At 36.5% G+C, this 21,094-nt stretch overlaps 2 protein-coding genes and 1 long non-coding RNA gene across 3 annotated transcripts in view; 2 read left to right on the forward strand and 1 right to left on the reverse strand.

Moving 5' to 3' along the window:
- LOC129948445 (flagellar attachment zone protein 1) overlaps positions 1 to 17,416 on the reverse strand; it is an 85,512-nt gene extending 68,096 nt beyond the window's left edge. Inside the window, exons 1-2 of the mRNA XM_056059453.1 lie at positions 17,106 to 17,416; positions 3,507 to 3,593 (exon numbers count right to left, since the gene is read on the reverse strand). Of these exons, the coding sequence (XP_055915428.1) occupies positions 3,507 to 3,593; positions 17,106 to 17,282 (264 nt within the window). The 5' untranslated portion in view covers positions 17,283 to 17,416. The remainder of the gene's footprint in view (positions 1 to 3,506; positions 3,594 to 17,105) is intronic.
- LOC129948448 (uncharacterized) overlaps positions 1 to 17,813 on the forward strand; it is a 43,848-nt gene extending 26,035 nt beyond the window's left edge. The window contains exons 2-3 of the long non-coding RNA XR_008781877.1: positions 17,445 to 17,566; positions 17,699 to 17,813. This is a non-coding gene — a long non-coding RNA (uncharacterized LOC129948448). The remainder of the gene's footprint in view (positions 1 to 17,444; positions 17,567 to 17,698) is intronic.
- Positions 17,814 to 18,248: 435 nt separating this feature from the next.
- On the forward strand, positions 18,249 to 20,180 carry LOC129947016 (TBC1 domain family member 22B). Its single transcript, XM_056057414.1, has one exon. The coding sequence runs from the start codon at positions 18,598 to 18,600 to the stop codon at positions 20,011 to 20,013; it is 1,416 nt and encodes a 471-aa protein (XP_055913389.1). The 5' UTR covers positions 18,249 to 18,597; the 3' UTR covers positions 20,014 to 20,180.
- The last annotated feature ends 914 nt before the right edge of the window (positions 20,181 to 21,094 follow it).

The raw sequence follows: 21,094 nt of genomic DNA on the forward strand, positions 1-21,094 counted from the left end.
ACGTTTTATATCCAGTGTTGGCCAGATGTTTTTTGTGGCTTGACACGTGGAGATGTTGTTCCACCTGGTGCCTGCCCTCCTCTCAGCGTCTTGCATTAGCAACAGTTTACAAGTAGCGATTGGTATGCCAGTACTTGCCAAACGTGGTAGGATGGGCTGTACTGTACCGTTCCTGGCGAGTTCATCTGCCTTACAGTTACCTGGAATGTTTCTATGGCCCAGCACCCAGCAAAGGTGAATATTAAACTGTTGCGCCATCTTCATTAGAGATGATCGACAGTTATGGACTGTTATAGAGTTTGTAGAGACAGAGTCCAGAGATTTGATAGCGGCCTGGCTGTCAGAGAAAATACGGATATCAGATGTTGATATCACGTTTTTTTTGAGCCAAGACAAGACTTCCTTAATCGCTAAAAGTTCCGCCTGGAACACGCTACAATGATTGGGGAGGCAAAATGAGAGACTTAAATTCAGTCGTTCAGAGTACACACCTCCACCAACCCCTTCTTTGGTCTTTGAGCCATCTGTGTAAAAATGGATTGACTCATCCTCCAAGAATGTCCTATTCTCCCAAAAATATCTGGGAGGCATAGAAATCTGAAAGTTTCTGTCGAATTGCAGTTGGGGGATGGTGTAGTCTGTGTGCGTTGGAATTGATTCTAAGTACCTTAGAATTACGGAGTGGCCAATGTTGTTGTTAGTCCACTGCGACGAAGCATTGAGGCGAATAGCAGAGCTTGCAGCTATTTGTTTGCTAAATATGTCAAGAGGTGTAAGGTAGAGCAAGGTGTCTAGTGCCACAGACGGGTTCTTGCGAAGCGATCCGCTTATACATAGGCAGGCTGAACGTTGGACTTTATACAAATAAATAAAAAACCTTCAAAAATATTTCTAAAAGTTGGTAAAATTGATTTTCGATTCGAATATCTTGGGAAAAATAAAAGATATAACCTTCAAACTGGCAACAGTACGATAACTCAGGCGACAAGATATTATAACGGATTTTTGATAACAGTTAAAAACAAGCAATTTTTACTATGGGAGGGGTGGTCTATCACCCTCTATTTAGGCAGGAGGGCAATTTAAAAAATATTATTAACTAAAATGAAAACAAAAATAATGGTAATTAAGTATTATACATTTTTCTAAAGTCAATATTATGTTCAGTAAGTTTTTAAATCAAGTGAAAACTGTGTATAGTTTTCGAAAAATGTAATTTTAATTTCAAGCAAGGAAAAAATAATTTAATTAAAAGATTTTTTTGTTGGTAATTTTCAATTTTCTCAAGGACTAGAAAACATAAAATCATCTATTTTTAGTTTTTAATTAAGAATAAATAAGATCAATGAATTCTAAAAAAACAATAGTAGATAATCTCAATGTTTCGGAAAATTACACTTAATACCTTATTTTTAACTTTTTTCCCAAATTTTTAGTTTAAGACAATTTTTTTCAAAAACTATACAAAGTTTTAACTTCATTTAAAAACAAGCTAATAGACAAAAGTGCTTTTTTTTAACTGTTCTATACAAATCCGTCATTAAACTTTGTCACCTGAGTTATCTACTCTCTTCATCAAACTACTTTTATGTTACAAAAAATATTGTTTTTAACATTCATTACAATTTAAATAAATTTACAAAAAATACTATACAAAATTGGTAAAACCTGCGGTTCTCTCAAAAATTGTGAATAATTTTAAATTATTGCATCCAATTTTTCTTTTTATATAAGATATAAAAACTTTAAAAAAAATCTAGTAAAATTGTTAACAATTCTCAACTAAAAATCTCGGCAACAAAAACATATGTATGTATATTGAATTCAAACTTATTTTATCATACGAAGGATATCGTTGTTATTTCTTTACGATATAATGAATCAAAACAAGCTTACACATCTTTTATAAACATAAATAAATTACAAAGGTTATACATATTGGTTTCTATGTTTTGTTCTAAACAAATAATTTAACAATATTTCAAAAATGACACCTTTTTCTTTATTTCAATATATATCTTTTGTTTTCAGTGGTAATGACTTATTCTAAAATTCTTTGATTAACCCATTTAAAGTTAAAAATACTGTTCTTTTCTTTTTTTTGCAAAAGATAACATTCAAAAAAACCATAAGTTTTATGGTTAATATTACAAAGAACCAAAAAGACAAAAGGTGTTTTAAAATAAAACGACGCCACTTTTCCTGACTTATTTGTTTTATATACATAAAGGGTGAGATCGTTTAAAAAAAGTAATAAAACAAAGCACATAGTTAATGTTATCAGTTATTGTAGGCATAAGTACATGCATAAGGGTGATCCTAATATTAAAAAAATAAGTTCTAGGATCAATGAAAATCATTAGGTTCGAAATTTTTTTTTTAAATATAAAAGTACCTCCATTCAATCGAATTTTTTTTAAGGACTCTTTTTTCTTTTTAGATATTTAACATTCAATTTTGCAAAATGTCTTAAGTAAACCCATTAACAAAAACTCCATTATAATTTCTTTAAGAAACAAACATGAGGTTAATATTAAGGTAACTAGAAACTAAGTTTTGTAGGGAATATTTATTTAATGTGTGTCAATCTTAACTTAAACCTATTTGAGCCTAAATTCCTTCTTTTTTTTTAAATAATGCCCAGCCTTACACGAGTTCATGAATTTATATGTGCTAGCAAACATTATTATTCAAAACACAACATTAAAAAAATGAGTTTAAATACACCCTGTGATGTGTTGGCTCTTATCAGTGACATTAAATACAAAAGGAGAAAAACATTCTCGGAACTGTGGGGATATATTCCAAACTTTAGCGTTCTACCTAAGCCTATTGGCAAAGGTGTATGCCCCTGGCCCGCATCTTACGGTTCCGAGTCGACCGCGAAAGTCGGGAAGTGAATGTTGATTTAATGTGCTCTTATCAGCAGCGGCGCGGCAGTAAATATACACGTATACCATCGACCGCTTTATCAGGAACTCGTTCTACAGCAAGGTGGTGGTGTAAAATGTAGGGATATCTTCAACCAGAAAAAAAAAACAGTTTTTTCGTTTATCTATGTACATATTGATTATTTGATAAAAACGCTTGCGATGCGATGTGGTAAGTATTTCATGCGCACCGTTTCAGGCATATTATATTTTAAATGAGGGTACCGCATCGTTTTCGTTTTTTTTTTTGGCATTTTATTTTTATGCTAAGCAGAATTTTAACTACCATTGCGACGACGCAACCAAAAAGTTGGATGTCTCCAACACACACTGTTGATCGCTGTGCGATGTGGCATAGTTACTTTTTCCCTATCGATGTTCAAATATTGACTTTGAGATAAAAAGAAAGCAAATTGGTTGGCTTGGCAGTTTAGGTTCTTTTTTTTGTTCGTCTTAATGTTTGTTAAATTGTATATAATTATTTCTGGGAAATGGTTATTTTATAACCCAGGTATAAGGTGTGATAGAAACAAAATAGTGGAATAGGGAGCTACCCTATATGGACTAGAAACTTACCGACTTGGTTGATTTTGCGCCACTACTAACACTAGTATCAGATACTCTACTTTGTAGTTCAGCAATCTGCTTCCGAAGTGAGGCAATCTGAAATTGTAAATGAAAGCAATATAGTATTATAATATGATAAAATATCAAATATGTACGTTTGTATTTATCCAGGTATATATAAAATGGCATTCACGTATCTAAAACATCTTTTTTTGTAATAAGGTTTTTAAACTAATTTAATTAATCAGTTCAAGGTAACCAGTTAGCTTATAATTAACTTTTTGTTGGGTTGCTAAAACAATCGTTGTTAGTTTTTTAATTATAATTTTTAATTCTTTTTTTTTAAATAAAATTGTCATAGTTCATGGTATGAGCATGTTTTTTTTTTATTTTGAACATTTTGTATACAAAAATGTTGAAATTTCTACATGAATACGTTTTGCGTAAGCAAGAGAAAAACAAATAAATAATTTTTGTTCCTAAAATGATGCGATATTTAGATTAGCTGTTATAAACGGTGATTTTTTAAGAGCTTGAGAACTTTTTTAAAAAAAAAACGCATAAAATTTCCAAAATCTCATCGATTCTTTATTTGAAACGTTAGATTGGTCCATGACATTTACTTTTTGAAGATAATTTCATTTAAATGTTGACCGCGGCTGCGTCTTAGGTGGTCCATTCGGAAAGTCCAATTTTGGGTAACTTTTTCGAGCATTTCGGCCGGAATAGCCCGAATTTCTTCGGAAATGTTGTCTTCCAAAGCTGGAATAGTTGTTGGCTTATTTGTGTAGACTTTTGACTTGACGTAGCCCCACAAAAAATAGCCTAAAGGCGTCAAATCGCATGATCTTGGTGGCCTACTTACCGGTCCATTCCTTGAGATGAATTGTTCTCCGAAGTTTTCCCTCAAAATGGCCATAGAATCGCGAGCTGTGTGGCATGTAGCGCCATCTTGTTGAAACCACATTTCAACCAAGTTCAGTTCTTCCATTTTTGGCAACAAAAAGTTTGTTAGCATTGAACGATAGCGATCGCCATTCACCGTAACGTTGCGTCCAACAGCATCTTTGAAAAAATACGGTCCAATGATTCCACCAGCGTAAAAACTACACCAAAGTGCATTTTTCGGGATGCATAGGCAGTTCTTGAACGGCTTCTGGTTGCTCTTCACTCCAAATGCGACAATTTTGCTTATTTACGTAGCCATTCAACCAGAAATGAGCCTCGATTATGTAGACCATAAATCGGACGTAAAACGCGAAACACATTTCGAACCGAACACTGATTTTGGTAATAAAATTCAATGATTTGCAAGCGTTGCTCGTTAGTAAGTCTATTCATGATGAAATGTCAAAGCATACTGAGCATCTTTCTCTTTGACACCAAGTCTGAAATCCCGCGTGATCTGTCAAATACTAATGCATGAAAATCCTAACCTCAAAAAGAATTAATAAAGGTTTTCTATTAATAAATATTGTTATTGTACATTTGTATTTTGTAATGGAATGACTACCAAATCTCAAAGGACCTCAGTGTCTAGAAGATATTAATTTTTATAGACCCACTGGAAAATTGACTTCAAGGTTGTGTTATTTTTGGAGATGTACTTATGTATCAAGGTGCTTTTATATGCAGATGACCTTGTCATTCTAACCAGTAATCCAGAGACTTTGCAGCTCCAAATTACCAAATTAAAACAATATTGCGATACTTGGGACCTTAAAATAAATAGTCAAAGATAATGGTTTTTAGATCTCAAAAATGGCAACAACAGGACTAATCACAACTGGCACCTTAACAGCTCAAACATAGAATTATTGACTGATTACAAATACCTAGGATTTACAGTAACACATACACTACATTAAAAAATTGCATATATTGAAAATAAATGGGTTTCCCTTACACTTTGAATTTCCTACCACAAATCTCAGCTTATTGACTTTCTTTGATAAAATTATAATGTATCATAGGAAATGCAACAAAACTGCAACTAAATGTTCGAGCCTTGTCTCATGTTTTTTTACTGTTTTACTGTAGAATTTTGCCAGGAATGTCAAAAAATTGTTCGCACATCATACAAATGTTCGTACACTGCTCTCTTCTCTATCAAAATGGAAACAACAGTTCTTTTTGAAATGTAAATTGTGTACTGCAATGATATTGTGAGAGATCTAAAATGGAGGCTTCTCATAAAAAAGTACCCCTTGAAGTAAGAAAAGTGATTTTTAAACTAAGAAACGACGGAAAAAGTTATGCTGAGATATCGCCAACTATTGGTAGACCACGGTCTACAGTTCAATATGTATTACAAAATTATTTGAAAAATAAAAGCTTTGAAGTGGCCCCAGGAAGAGGTCGACAAAAAAATACTAAACGCTCATATGAAACGAAAAATTGAAAGAATGGTAAAGGCTGATCCCAAGTTAAGTGCTCCTAAAATAGCTGCTGACAATCAAGCAAATATTAGAATATCGATAACCCTCAAACTGTTCGGAAGTATCTGCATTCAAACTCAAAGGGATAAAATGGTCGCACGGTACAAAAAAAATAACTTATATTTCAAAAGCAAATGTTTCAAAACGCTTGAACTATGCGAATGCATACGTTTCGAAACAAGATGATTTTTGGAAGAATGTGTTACTCCTTGACAAGAGCAAGTTTAATGTCTTTGGGTCGGACGGTCGCCGATTTGTGTGGAGGAAATCAAACACAGCATTAGATGTTAAGAATTTGCAATCAACGGTGAAACATGGAGTCGGAAATGTTATAGTCTAGAGAGCTATGGGGTCCAATCTTGATCAAAATGTAGTTTTTATACAATCAACAATGGATAAAAACAAATAGTGGAATCTCGCTAACTTGAACACCTACGAAACGAGGCCTTTTTAAGTTACTGGATTGTTCAAGTTACTGGAAAAAATAAAAAAGTCTTCGTTTTTATACGTTTTCATTATATTATTTTAAATGTTAGTAATTGACACAAAACACAATTGTATTTAAACCAACTTTGGAAAAAAATTTGTTATTTTACATTGCTTAGTTTTCTGCAAAACATTTTTTAGCGCACTTTCTCTGAGGTTTTGGAGTACTGTAAATTCAGATGATGTTCTATTATTTTGACTGGCCCAATCAATCACTTTATCGATTGATTCGATGGCTTCGGTGTCAGTTACAATGTTTTGCACCATTATAACATCACCCGGGTCAGATTCATTTTCCGAATCGATGTCTTCATCTTCAACACTATCAGGAACATCTTCATCGCGTAACCATTCGTTTACTTCTTCTTCGGTGTAATGCTGTTTTATTGAAAAATAAAAGTTTGTTCATTAGGTACCCACTGTTTTGTCCTTAAAGTCAAGAAATGTTACCTGATTATTGTCTATTTGTTCGAGCAAATGTATCAAGGGTGCTTCTTCCCCATCTGCAATCAAGTTTTCCCTCCAGCGTTCTCTGAGAGTAGATAATGGGACATCATCTTCGTCGTTAAAGAAACTGTTATCGACATCATTAAAAATGGGGTTCCAGCATTTTTCAAGAATTTGAGAAGTTACTTGATCCCACGATTTTGACATCAATGCAATGGCTTGGCGCAAATTGAAGTTCTTTAGGGCAGAAATTATATCTTCATTTTTGTTGGCAATGACCAACGACAGCAAGTTTGACTTATAATGCAGCTTCGTAATTCTTATGCCATTTTGATCCATCGGCTGAACTAACGCAGTGACATTCGGTGGTAAGAACATTGTGCAAATGTCTCCGTTAAGATACCTTAACTCTTCTGCCGATGGATGGCATGGAGCATTGTCTATAATCAGAAGTGCCTTAAGTGGGAGATTTTGTTCTTCGCAGTGTTTCTTTACTTGAACTACAAAGCTCTTGAAAAACCATTCCTTGAAAATGTATTTTGTCATCCATGCATTCATAGAACTTTTGTAATCTATTGGCATTTCAAAGTTTTTAAGACACCGTGGATTTTTTGACTTACCAATGATCATAGGAACGAGTTTGTGGGTACCTGTGGCGTTAGAACCGAGGAGTAAAGTCACTCTTTGCTTAGGAGTTTTTCCTCCAAATGCACTTTTTTCATTAAACGATACATAGGTATTTTTGGGCAACAACTTCCAAAACAGTGCAGTTTCATCAACGTTGTAAATTTGTTGTGTTGTCAGTTGAAGAGCGGCGATTTTATATTGAAGTTTTTTTTTGAATGGCTCAATAGGTCCTGGATCAGCAGCTAATTTTTCTCAACTAATAGTAAGCAATCGAATACCGAATCTTCTCTTCCATTTCTGAAACCACCTAGAACTAGCATTGAAAGAGCTACCTTTTGACTCTTATACTTTATAAACAACTGTTTGGCTTTCTCTCTTAAAATGTTTCCGCTAATCGGAACATTTCTTTTGCGCTGATTCAGGAACCATTTGTAAAGTATCCTTTCCATTCTTGGATGCTCAGCTTTTTTAATTGTGCACATTTTGCCTGGTCCAGAAAAAGTATTACCGATCCTTGCTGTGATTTGTTTCTCATTGCGCTTTATATTGCATATCGTACCTTTTGAAACACTAAATTCCTTTGCACAAACCGTAACGCTTTTTCCTTTCTTTATTTGTTCAATAATTGCTGCCTTTTGTTTAAGTGTCAACATTCTAATTTTATGTCCTTAAACTTTAAACTTAATTGCGAAACACGCACTTCAAAATATTGCACAAAATTTAACGGAAAATTTTATTATCACGTTCCTGCTTGCACAAAACTTACTGCAAAATAAATAAAATCTTAAACACATACAAAATAGCAAATTCCGGGAATTCCCCTTGGATGAAAAAAACAGTTTACAAACGTAGTAACCTGCAATGAGGAAATTCAAACTCCTGTTGATATAAAATTTATTTGTTCAAGTTATAGAGTCCAAAATTTCTTAATTATTCAAATTATAGAGTCAGCAATAAAAAAGTTTTAGGTAAAGAGCCTTACAAATTGCCTGTTCAAGCTACAGAGCACATAAAAGGGAAAATATCATGTTCAAGTTATTGGACTGTTTAAGTTATCGTATGTTCAAGTTTGCGAGAGTCCACGTATTTACAAATTTTAAAAGATAATTTGAATGCCAGCGCTTTAAAAGACGACTTTTTACTTGTGCAATTAGGAAGAAAGGTCCGAAAATCAAAAATAAGTAATACAAATCAGCTTGGAAGAATGGAACAACATTTTGCCGGAAGTCACTTCAAAACTAGTTCTCTCTATGAAGAATCGCCTTTAGGATGTTATAAAAGCTAAAGGTTATCACACTCGCTAATAAAACTTACATATATATGCATAATTAAGTTTTCTATCACTGAACGTGCAATTTGTTGACGTTTGATTGCCTAATTTGTTGCTTTTTTTTCTTTATGAAGTTTGTACTAATTTATTTTGTTTTGTTTTTAATCCTCACATAATATACAATACCAAAATTTAAAATCTGTTTTTCTTTAAATACCTTAGCTATTATTTTGAAGCATCACCTGTATGAACAATTTTTTTGATATAGTGTAACTTAAATCCTGGAGCTAATTTTAAAGAAATAAAGGTAGTAAAAGAAGCTATCAATTGTATGTGGTCAAGCTTTTCTAAAAAATACCCTATAGATGCGTCGACTAAATTTAAAGTATTTGAGACAACTATCAAAAGTTCTCTCTTATATGCTATTGAAGTTTATAGATACAAGGAAATAGAAGTAATCGAATTAGTCCAACGGTACTTTCTCAAACGTATTTTCAGACTTCCTTCTAATACGCCAAACTACGCTATTTATATTGAATCTGGCCTGCCTCCAGTTTACTAAAAAACCTCATCAGTTTTGATTTGGCATCAGAATATAACTATCCGTTGTCATTTACTTACTTACTTACTTAAGGTGGTGCTACAGTCCGGGGCAGACCTGGACCTCAACCAAGCTAGCTAGCTGTCACCAGTTTCGCACGCCAAGTTGGTAGAGGTCCTCTCCCACCTGGGTGCGCCACCTGAGTCGCGGTCTTCCTCTACTGCGCCGTCCCTCGTGATTGGATTCGCAGACCTTCTGGGGTGGAGCGTTGACGTCCATTCGCTCTACATGACTTAGCTATCTAAGCCGTTGGACTTTAATTCTGCTAACTAGGTCAGTGTCGCTGTACAGCCCGTACAGTTCGTCGTTATCTATGCGTACGGGACCAAAAATCACCCGAAGAATTTTTCTCTCGAAGCATCCTAAGACGCTCTCGTCTTTCTTTGACGGGGTCTAGGCTACAGCGCCATAAATGAGAACCGAGATGGTGAGTGTCTTATAGATGGTGATTTTAGATTCTCGAGAGAGGACTTTACTTCTCAGCTGCCTTCTAAGTCCAAAGAAGCAGCGATTTGCAAGAGTTAATCTTCGTTTGATTTCAGCGCTGGTGTCGTTGTCTGTGTTAATAGCGGTGTCTAGGTAGACAAAGTCCTTAACTACCTCAGAGTTATAGCTGTTCATGGTGACGTTTTTGTCCAAGACGTCGTTGTTCAGTGTCCTTTTTTGATGACAGCCCTCATTGACCACTAAACCCATCTTCTTCACTTCGTCACAATGCTCATAAACGCTCCACTGACATCACGCTTGATCTTCCAATTATGTCAATATCATCTGCATATCCGAGTAATTGGATGGACCTTTGGAAGATTGTGCCTCTAGTGTTGACGGTTGAGTTTTGCACAATTCTTTCCAGAATGATGTTGAAGAAGTCGCATGACAGTGCATCGTCTTGTCTAAAACCTTTTTTGACATCAAATGCATCGGTGAGGAGATCTTTTTCGAACTTGATAGACCAGCGTGCATTCTCCATCGTCATTTTGCACAAACGGATAAGTTTGACAGGGATGCCAAAACTAGACATTGGTCTGTTGAGCTCTTTCCTGTAGATGTTGTCATACGCGGTTTTAAAATCGATAAAGAGATGGTTCCTGGGTTTTTTCCAAGATCTGCCGTAGTGGATAGTGGACTTTCCTGGTCTGAAGCCACACTGATAAGGACCTATCAGGTTGTTGACGAACGGCTTCAGACGTTCACATAATACGGCATAGATGATGTTATATGCAATATTAAGAAGACTGATGGCTCTGTAGTTGGCGCTGTTTAGAGGGTCTCCTTTCTTATGTATCGGGCACACTAAGCATGCTTTCTTCCGACCATATTTTGCAAATGAGTTGGTGCATGCACCCTACCAAGTCATCGTCTGCTGCTTTGAATAGTTCGGCAGCAATGCCGTAAGCCCCAGCAGCTTTGTTTGACTTCAGTTGAGATATAGCTATCTTTACTTCGTCGAGGTCGGGTATTCTGTTTTGTTGATCTGCGTCACCTAGGTCGAGTGGTTCTATCTCCCTTACAGCGCAATTCGGTTCGTCATCGCCGTTATATAATTTGGAGAAGTGGTCTTTCCATATTCTCAACATCGACTGTGGTTCTACTATAATGTTCCTCTGATCGTCTTTACAGGCTTCGGTTCGTGGCTGGTATCCTTGGGAGGTTTTTTTTTACCTTTTGGTAAAATTTACGAACCTCATTCCTGTTGTGACATCCCTCTATCTCCTCGATCGCGCACTTCTCATGCTCTCTTTTTTTCCATCTAAGAAGCCGGTGTTCCTCTCTCCTCTTCTGCTCGTAGAGTTCGCGAGCAGCTCTAGTCATTGTGTGCAGCGCCGTTTTGTATGCTTGTTGTTTCGCTGAGTGCGCTTGCCGGCATTCGTCGTCAAACCAGGGGTTTCGCTGTGGTGGCCGTGTGAAACCTAGCACTTCAGAGGCGGCATCTCTGATGGCTTCTCACAAAGCTCACTTAGACAAAATTAGTTTTTGGAAAGACGTGTTTTGGAGTGATAAATCCAAATTCTGCCGGTTTGGATCGGATGGGAAAAAATATGTATGGCGTCCAAAAAAGATGGAATATGATCCAAGGTACACCATTTAGACGGTGAAACAGGGTGGAGGCAAAGTTATGGTCTGGGCTGCTTTTTATGGCACGGCGCGGCGTTGACCCCATCATAAAAATTGACACTAAAAGGGACCAGAACGTGTACAGAGATATCCTGTTGGATCATATGATACCCTACGCAGAAGACAACTTGCCATTATTATGGCGCTTCATGCACGAGAACAGACCTAAACACACTTCAAAGTTTGTGAAATATGCCTAAGAGGTGAAGTAAATCGACGTTTTTAAGTCGCCAGCACAATCATCCGATCTTACCCGATAGAGAATTTGTGGAATGATGTTGAACATCACATTGAGCAAACAAAAACAACAAATTTAACACAATTGTGGCAGGAGATTCAAAATTCTTGGTATGCAATTCCAAAGTCACGATTATTTTTAGATTAAATTAGAATAAGATTTTATTAGATACAATAATTTATAAGAATTTAAATAAGGTTTACAAATCTTTTATGACATGGCAAAAGCCGTTTGTCAGATTGACAAAATAATTGTAACTTAACAAAATAGTTACTTATAATTATTGTAATTAAAATGCTTCTCTTAAAATTTGGTTTCGATACCGTAATGCGGATTTTTCAAATTTGAAAAGAGCCAACTAATCATTTCCATTCAAAAGATAAATAACTTCTTCCGTTGTGAAAATAGCTTTTCCTAGGTATAGTTTTCGTATTTCTTTAAGTAGTGGACATATTCCCACAAAATGCATTATATCTTCACGAGTAGTCAGATATGCTACATTGGATTGGGAGATCTGGGCGGTGGGGTATAAAATTTAACGGCAGTAACTCTCTTCGTGTTTTAAAATTGGTAGATATTTTATTAACACTCTCGTTATTTCCGAAATAACTTATCTTGATGAGATCGTGTTCGAGCTTGGGATAATATACTCTGTATATTGAAGATTGTGCTTCTTCGATAAATGATTTGTGCATACTTTCATCCAGAACCCGAAGAATATTGTAAAACTCTGATTTCATTTGATGAAAGTTAAACGCTTCTAGATTGAGCGGACATCCAGTCTTCCCAGCCATTTCCTTCTACTTTGCAAAACATGACGATTTTTGTTTTCCAAGGCACAGGTTGCTACTGTTTTAGAAAGACGAGATACATTCATGTTAAGCACTTTAAGGATGTAGTCGAAATGTAGTTTCAGTGTTGTGATGTATATTGGTGGAAGCTCAGTTTCAATATGTAACATATAAGTGGGCGTTGAAATGGGCAGGTGTAGTACTCGTTTGAGAAAAAATCTAAGCAGTTGTTTGAAAGTCTCATATTGAAGATATACCCAAACCTGGACTGCATACAACATAATTGATCGAGCAGTAGCCTCAAATATCTGGTACTTTGCACGTAGAAATATATTTTTATATTTCATGCAGCTGAACCAAGTACAGTTGATAGCGTTTTTTGAACTTTTTAGTTTTTCTCCTAAATGAAGCTTCATACTATTTTGTGGCGTCATTATCAAGCCAAGGTTTTGTAGTTGTCTACTATTTTTACAGGAACCCCATCAAATTTCCAATTAAAATTACCACTCTGAAGTCCCTTACCACTACCAAACACCATTATCTGAGATTTTGCACGATTTACCTTAGGTTCCATCTTTTGCAGTACTCTTCCAATTTGGTAATCATCATCTGAAGTTTTATGGGAGTGTCGGCTAACATCACAATGTCATCAGCATACATCAAGACTTTGATTAGACTGCCTCGTATATCAATCCCACCGTTTAAATAACAAACTATATCATCAAGGAACAGGGAGAACAGTAGTGTGCTTAAGATACATCCTTATCTCAATCCCATAGGAGTCAAAAAACGATGTGAGGCTTTGGTTCAAAGTTTGCCAAGGAGAATTGCTTCTTCCAGACAAAAAATTGATGTCTCTCAATTCCATACTTTTTTCTTCTTACAGATGTTAAACATATTTGATGAAGTACTATGAAAACATAGTACTCCAGTTTCGCGCTCCAAGTTGGGTGAGGTCACCTTTCACTTGTGTGCGCCACCTGATCCGCGGTGTTCCTCTACTGCGCTGTCCTGTGGGTGTGGTTTCGAAGACTTTCCGGGCCGAAGCATTGATTTCCATGGCCAGCCATCTTAGTCGTTGGACTTTTACCCTTCTGGCTAAGTCTACGTCGCTGTAGAGCCCGTACAGCTCGTCGTTCCATCTTCTCCTCCACTCCCCTTCGATGCATACGGGACCGTAGATCACGCGAAGAACTTTTCTCTCGAAGCGACCCAAGGTTCTTTCATCCGCTTCCATGCTTCTGCACCGTATAGCAGGACAGGAATGATAAGGATCTTATAGAGCAACACTTTGGTCCCACGAGAGAGGACTTTACCACTCAATTGAGTCTAAAGAAACAGCGGTTAGCAAGAGTTATTCTGCGTTTGATCTCAGCGCTGGTGTTGTTTTCTGCGTTTACAGCGGAGCCTAGGTAGACGAAGTCCTTGACTACCTCAAAGTAACGTCTGTCGATGGTGACGTTTTGACCAAGACGTCGGTGTTGTATGTCCTTTCTTGACGACAGCATGTACTTTGTATTGCCCTCATTAACCGTTAAACCCATTTTTGCCGTCTCTGAGCTAAGATTAACCAGCTCGAAAAGTCATCTGCAGCACACCTTATAATATTAGAGCGACCATGCGTATGCTTTAAAGATGGTGTACACAAGAAGACATTGGGGTGCCTAATGGAATGAGGTCGTCTGGCAATCGGGATAGGTGAAAAAAAAATTGTTGAAGGAGTTATCAATGTTAAGTATAATGAAACACAAGCGTTTCGTTGTCATCACATAATGAAATTATTGTTTCTTCTCTAAAAGAATGTTAACGCGTTTTTACTGCCTCTCTATTCAAAAAGCTCTAGAGAAGTGTTCATATAACATTTTTGCAGCATCCGCTATACGCTGTGACATCTAAGATACCTTTATTCGTACTTTTGTTCCTTTAAATTACTGATCAACTTTATAAACAATATTTTCATGTGAACTTAACTTTGGCTAGATACCAAATAAAAGCTTTATTAAACTTCAACTTAGATATGGCAATCTTTACTTCGTCTAAGTCGGGAGGACGGAATTGTTGGCTTTCGTCGTCTATATTGAATGGATCATCCTGCCTGACAGCGGAATTCAGTTCTTCGTCGCCGTTATACTGTCTGCAGAAGTGGTCTTTCCATATCCTCAGCATTGACTGCGGTTCCAGTATGATGTTTCCACTTTCGTCTTTGCAGCCTTCGGTTCTAGGTTTATGTACCTGTGAATTTCGTTTCACCTGTTCATAAAACTTTCGAACCTCATTCCTGCTTTCATACCTCTCAACATCTTCGACCGCACGCTTCTCATGCCCTCTCTTTTTCCTTCTGAAAAGTCGGCGTTCCTCTCGCCTCTTCTGCTCATAGAGCTCACGAGCAGCTATCGTCCTTTTATGCAGCGCCGCTTTGCGTTCCTGTTGTTTGGCTGCATTTGCCTGCCGACATTCATCATGAAACCAGGGGTTCCTTGTTGGTGGCTGTTTGAAACCCAGCACATCAGAGGCGGCTTCTCTGATTGCATCCTGGCAATGTTGGCACTGGTTTTCGATACATTGTGTTGGCGGCAGAGAACTTCGAGAGAGGTTACTTGTAACTCGGTCGGAAAAGGATTTGGCTATCTCTGGCGATTGTAGCCGTTCGACGTTGTACTTTCTCCCAGCACCTCCCTGTTTTGCCTTGGGTCTGGAAATCCAAAGTGCTACCTTGGCTACAACGAGGTAGTGGTACGAGTCGATGTTAGCTCCTCGGAAAGTTCGTACATCCATAATGCTGGAAGCGTGTCTGGCGTTGATCGCAATATGGTCAATCTGGTGGGCGGTAGATTGGTCCGGAGAAGTCCAAGTCCCTTTGTGGATGTTGAGGTGTGGAAAACGTGTACTGGCTGCCATGACGTTTCGCCCCGCAGCAAAATCTATGAGCCTGAATCCATTGTCGGAAGTGTTGTCGTGCAGGCTGTTTTTCCCGATTATTCCACCAAAGATGTCTTCCCTTCCTAGCTTGGCATTAAAATCACCCAGGACTATTTTAATATCGTAGCTATATATTTTGTCTAAAAGCTCGAAAAACATATCTTTGGTGTCGTCGTCTTTCTTTTCTGTTGGGGCGTGCGCGCATATCAGGCTAATGTTGCCGAATTTAGCCTTGATGCGTATGGTCTGGCTCCAATGACGAAGCCGCATCCAAATAAGCGCTGTTGGTTTTCGTGGTATCAGTCACTATAGTAAATATCGCAGTTTTTTATCCTCTTTTTGTCCGGCCCATCCCATCGTATTTCCTGGATGGCGGTGATGTCTGCTTTATATCGTTCTAGGGCCTCCGCTAATTCTTCGGCCGCACGTGGTCTATTAAGGTACCTAACATTCCACGTGCATATCCGAAGTTCGTTGTCCTTTATTCGTTTGCGTTGGTTGTCAACAGTAAATCCGTCCGTATCCGAGGCTTGTTGATGCTTCGCAATCCTATAGGAGTCAAAAAACTTTCCGACATCGAGGTCCCAGGTCACGATGTGAGTCTTTGGTTGAAAGTTTGCCAAGAAGAATTGCTTCTGTACTGCAAAATAAAGGGTTCCCTAACAAATACTAACAAAACCTTAAAATTGATAACGGCAAGTAAAATTTTGTCAAGAAACTGTTGAAAGTGCTAAATTCGTGTCCAGGCGAAAAATTGCTGTTTCTACGTTCCCTACTTTTTTCTTCTTACAGATTTTAAACATAATTGATAAAGTTCTATGAAAACATAGTGTGCGCTTATGTGACATCTTAGATACCTTTATTCGTACGTTTGTTCCTTTCAATTACTGATCAACCTTATGAATAAAATTTTCATGTGAACTTAACTTTGGCTAGAAACCAAATAAAAGCAACAAAAACTAACAATTTTAATTGAAGAGACTCTTTAATGAAAAAGATATCAAGAAACTTACTAGGGCACTTCTCTTTCTCTGCTGCCCTTCAATCTTATAAATATATTTACATATCTATAAAGAAATCTGTAATTAGAAATATCAGGTTTCAAATGTCTTATTAAGAATGTAAGATGTTTAGTAACTGTAAATCTAAAGCTAAACATTTTTTTCTATTTTAGTTGGACGTAAAAATCTTCAAGGTAATTTGAAATCTAATGTAGTTAGTATATTTAGCAGGTAGTTACTATGTTATAGTGTCAAGTAAATGGTGTGCAACAATTGAGATAGTAACTAGTGGCAACAGCATAGAAACCTTATTAAATGTGTTAAGACTATCAATGTAAATAATGCAAAATGTTAACCAAAAGACTAAAAATAAACTCATTAAATAGTGAAATATCATGGGAAAACACATCAAATGATTTCTATTCTTAACTATCAACATCTTATTGGAAAAACAAGTACCTTGAAATATGTTTTTACATCTTCACTCGAATAAAAAGTTAAATTAAAAAGAAAACTAAATTTTTCCTAAATGTTGCCAACTAAAAGTTAAACTCGAAAAAAGTTTACAGGTAGACATTATTCTTTCATCTTGAAATAAATACAACATAAATATTTTAATAATTGTATTCTCTGGTTTGTTAAAAACATACATAAATTACAAATCAATGAACTTACCTCAAGATCTCTTTCGGAACAAATTTTTGCTAACTCTTCGCACTGTGTTTGAGCCTGGTCCAAAGCCTGTATTGTATCTATGGCCTCTTCTTCCCGATCAGCATCGGCGAGGACCTCTTGGGCTAAATTCGATAATTGTCCCTTGATACTATTCAAGCCACTATTAAACCACGCCATTGTTTGTTATTTTGTTTATTTATCAATTACATTAATAGATTTACTTAAAAACAAAACAATTTTTTACGGGATACATATATTAAACAACAAAATAATAATTAATTACAATGATGTAGACAAGTTGGCAAAAATATTATGGATATTTTCGTGTTTTTCTTTTAGTATTTTCAATCAGCTGACTGTCAAAACTGAGTGAAATATGACAGAAGTGTTCTCCCACAGACCTGTTTGATTACAAATTTTGTGTAGCCAGTGGTGAATTCAATTTGTATCTATTACTAAAGGTGAGTATGAATTTGATTATTAGCGATGATTACGATACAAAATTATTAAGATAATTTTTATTTTGTTCCACAACAAGAAAGGTGCATTAAATTTAAATTTTTCGTTCTTTTGTATTTTTTATTTCGTACAAGGTTTATCCACAATTATGGAGAACATTTTTATTTTGATTAAATAAAGGATACCACAAAAAAAAATGATTTTGTCTGGAATATACTTAAAAACTTTTCAAAAAGGATTTACTCGTATATGGGTAAGTGTTTTAGAAACTTAATATTGCCACGGCTTACCGAAGTTGATTTCAGATGTATGTATATTTCCAGCAATTTTTAGAAAATGTAAGTTGCTTGCTTACCTTCAGTCATCGAGCAACTTTAATTTATCTTTACAAAAATTTAAAATTGCCTTGTAAGCCATGGCAAGCAACACAAATTAAAATTGCTCAGTGTTGCCAAATCTTTAATCTACTTATCCTGGTATTTATATAAAAACCTGTTAAAACTTAGATCACTGAATTTCATAATTTGATTCTGTTTGAGCTGATTATATATTAGGCCAAAGTTTTTCTGTATTTTAATGTTACGCATCACTTTTTAAATTCGCACTGAACTAATTTCTCATTAGGGTTCCCATTTCTTGGCTGTATTCTTTCATTTTTATGTACTGTCATTAGTGAAAAATTCTGTCAGTCTCAGTCGGTTGTCCTGTTTTTGTTTGACAGCAATTAATTAGGAAAATATTGATAAAAAAGTGCAATTTTTATATTAAGAAAACATTTTTTACTTCTTGCTTACATCGAAAGATGATCCAAAATTGTTTATAATAACTTTAAATTCAAATACAAATAATCCAATCTTGTTATTGTAGGAACAAAACACACAATATTCGATTTTTTTCGCTGCTTTTCATTCGCTTTCACTGATGCTCATTATGTGGCCCTGTTAATAATTTGTTTCAGCATCGAAACTTAGTCCTCTTCGCTTTTCTATTTTCAAAGGTTCTCAAGGAGCGCTGGGTATATCTATATGCATGTATGATGGAGAAGCCAGACAACTCAAAAAGTTTCTGGAAGAGTAGCAGTCGCATAGTCCCTGGTCGTCCAAGCCCAAATGTAAACCTAAAAATGGCCAACCCCACAAAGTCCTTTGGCAAGAAATCAGGTGATTCGACGTTCAAAGACTACCAAATGTCTGTGAGTGATGCGTGGGATATGGGTGATGACGAATGCTGCATTCTAGAAAAGTCCAATTCTCAACAAAACTCGGTCAGTCCAACTGAAGCAGCTTCCCACGACATTTCAATTGCTACTGCCAACAATCATGCTGTAGTTGAGTGCCAGGAGCAACCCAGATCAGATCCTAACTATGAAAACCGATGTAGAAATCGCAGATTCGATGTTTATCCAGGATGGCCACAACTTCAAAAACTCAGTTCGACGCCCGAAGAGTACGAGGACAGCCAGTCGAAAATCAGTAAGCTCTCTGCTCTAATAGAATCGCCATTTTTAAATTTCGCAGATCTTAAGCAAATTAGTTGGTCCGGAATACCCAAGCAAATGCGAGCCATAACTTGGAGACTCCTCTCCAAGTACCTTCCGCCGAACGGCGAGCGAAGGAACTATGTGCTACAAAGCAAACGCCAAAGCTACTGCGAGCTCCGCAGTAAGTACTTCATGGTTGACAGCAAGGATGAGAGCCAGCAAGATACCTACCGCCAAATTCACATCGACGTCCCTCGAATGAATCCCCACAACATGCTCTTCAAACAGGAACTGGTTCAGGAGATGTTCGAACGTATTCTCTTCATCTGGGCTATTCGCCATCCGGCTTCAGGCTACGTCCAAGGAATAAATGATCTAGTAACTCCATTCTTCATTGTCTTCCTACAGGAAGCCTTCGGAGTTAATGGCTTCGAGCTGGAGAAGATCCAATTCAAAGATCTGTCCGAGGAAGTTCGCCACGCCATCGAAGCGGATTCCTTTTGGTGTCTGTCCAACTTTCTAGATTGCATCCAAGATAATTACATTTTTGCACAACTCGGCATTCAGGAAAAGGTCAATCAGCTAAAGGATCTCATCCACCGCATCGATGGCACACTCCATCGACATCTTCAAGATCAGGGAATCGATTATCTGCAATTCTCCTTCCGCTGGATGAACAATCTTCTAACTCGTGAACTTCCGTTACACTGCACCATCAGACTATGGGACACATATCTAGCCGAATCGGATGGCTTTGCTCAGTTGCATTTGTACGTGTGCGCCGCATTTTTATTACATTGGCGAACTCAACTACTCAATCAAACTGACTTTCAAGGTTTGATGATAATGCTGCAAAATCTTCCAACATACAATTGGTCCGATAGGCAGATAAATATTTTGGTAGCTGAAGCTTTTCGATTAAAATTCACTTATGCCGACACCCCAAAGCATTTGGAGGGGAAGAGTTGATAATTTAACATATATATTTATATAAATATAATAATGAAATGTATTACTTAGAATGTTCATGTAATGTTTAATAATAATCTTATTGTGGGAATATCAACATAAAAATTTGTAAAACATGTATAATTATAAAATAAATGCTATTCGCAAAAAAGGGGTCGTCGATACAACTCTTGAGTTTCCTTTAAACATTTTGGTTGTTGGTTTTAGCTCGATATACAGTCTTTAAGTAGGGTTTTTTTAGCTCATATAGAGCCGGGGGTTGGTGATTTACTATTTGCAATATTTACAATTGCAGGAATTAAATTGACCTATAATTTTTGGCAAGATTCGATGGGCCATTTTTAGAAGCTCCTTTTCATTACAAGAACTTTTGAACCTTGGAGTATCACTCAGTTGTTCACAAGGTGCCTCTTTAATAACTAAATTGGGACGGACATGAGTTGATATTTATTCCTCTTTGCTAACTAAAAGGAAATAAGGGGAGGGTACAAACTGTTGTAGAATCATTTTGAAAAAATCCTATTTCCTTAAACAGGCACTTCAATCAAACGCAGTCAACTCGGTAGACTGCGTTGCAAGTTACAAAGCTCGCTTAAGACAAAAAAAACCGTTTTGGAAAGTCCTCTGTAGGACATTCTAGCTACCGTGAAACGATATGCCCAAAACCTTGAAGTAAATTTGTCTCGCGATAGGTGTAGATTTGAAGAGAACAGAAATTAGCCGTGGTTTTCGACCCAGCCGATGATAAGTATCAGACGCGTGATTATACTTGTTTCCAAGAATGTAAATCAAAGACAAAGCAGAGCTTCCAGACATGCCAGCGTTCATTTCATATCTCGATACCTTCTGTTATCGTCAATATGATGAGCGTGAGTAATTTATCTCAAACAAAGAATTATCATCAAATAACAACGTCAACAGTGCGTGGATTTACATGAGTCCTGCTATAAATTCATGTGAAATTCGTGCCATAAAACGATTGCAATCCCAATTATCGGAGTAGATTAATCTTCTTATCTTTTTATACGTCCAAGAAAAAAGTAAATTGACCAAAAAACACTCAAGTAGCAATAAATAAAAG

This window comes from Eupeodes corollae, chromosome 2 (genome assembly GCF_945859685.1).
Source record: "Eupeodes corollae chromosome 2, idEupCoro1.1, whole genome shotgun sequence".
NCBI classification, from domain to species: Eukaryota; Metazoa; Arthropoda; class Insecta; order Diptera; family Syrphidae; genus Eupeodes; species Eupeodes corollae.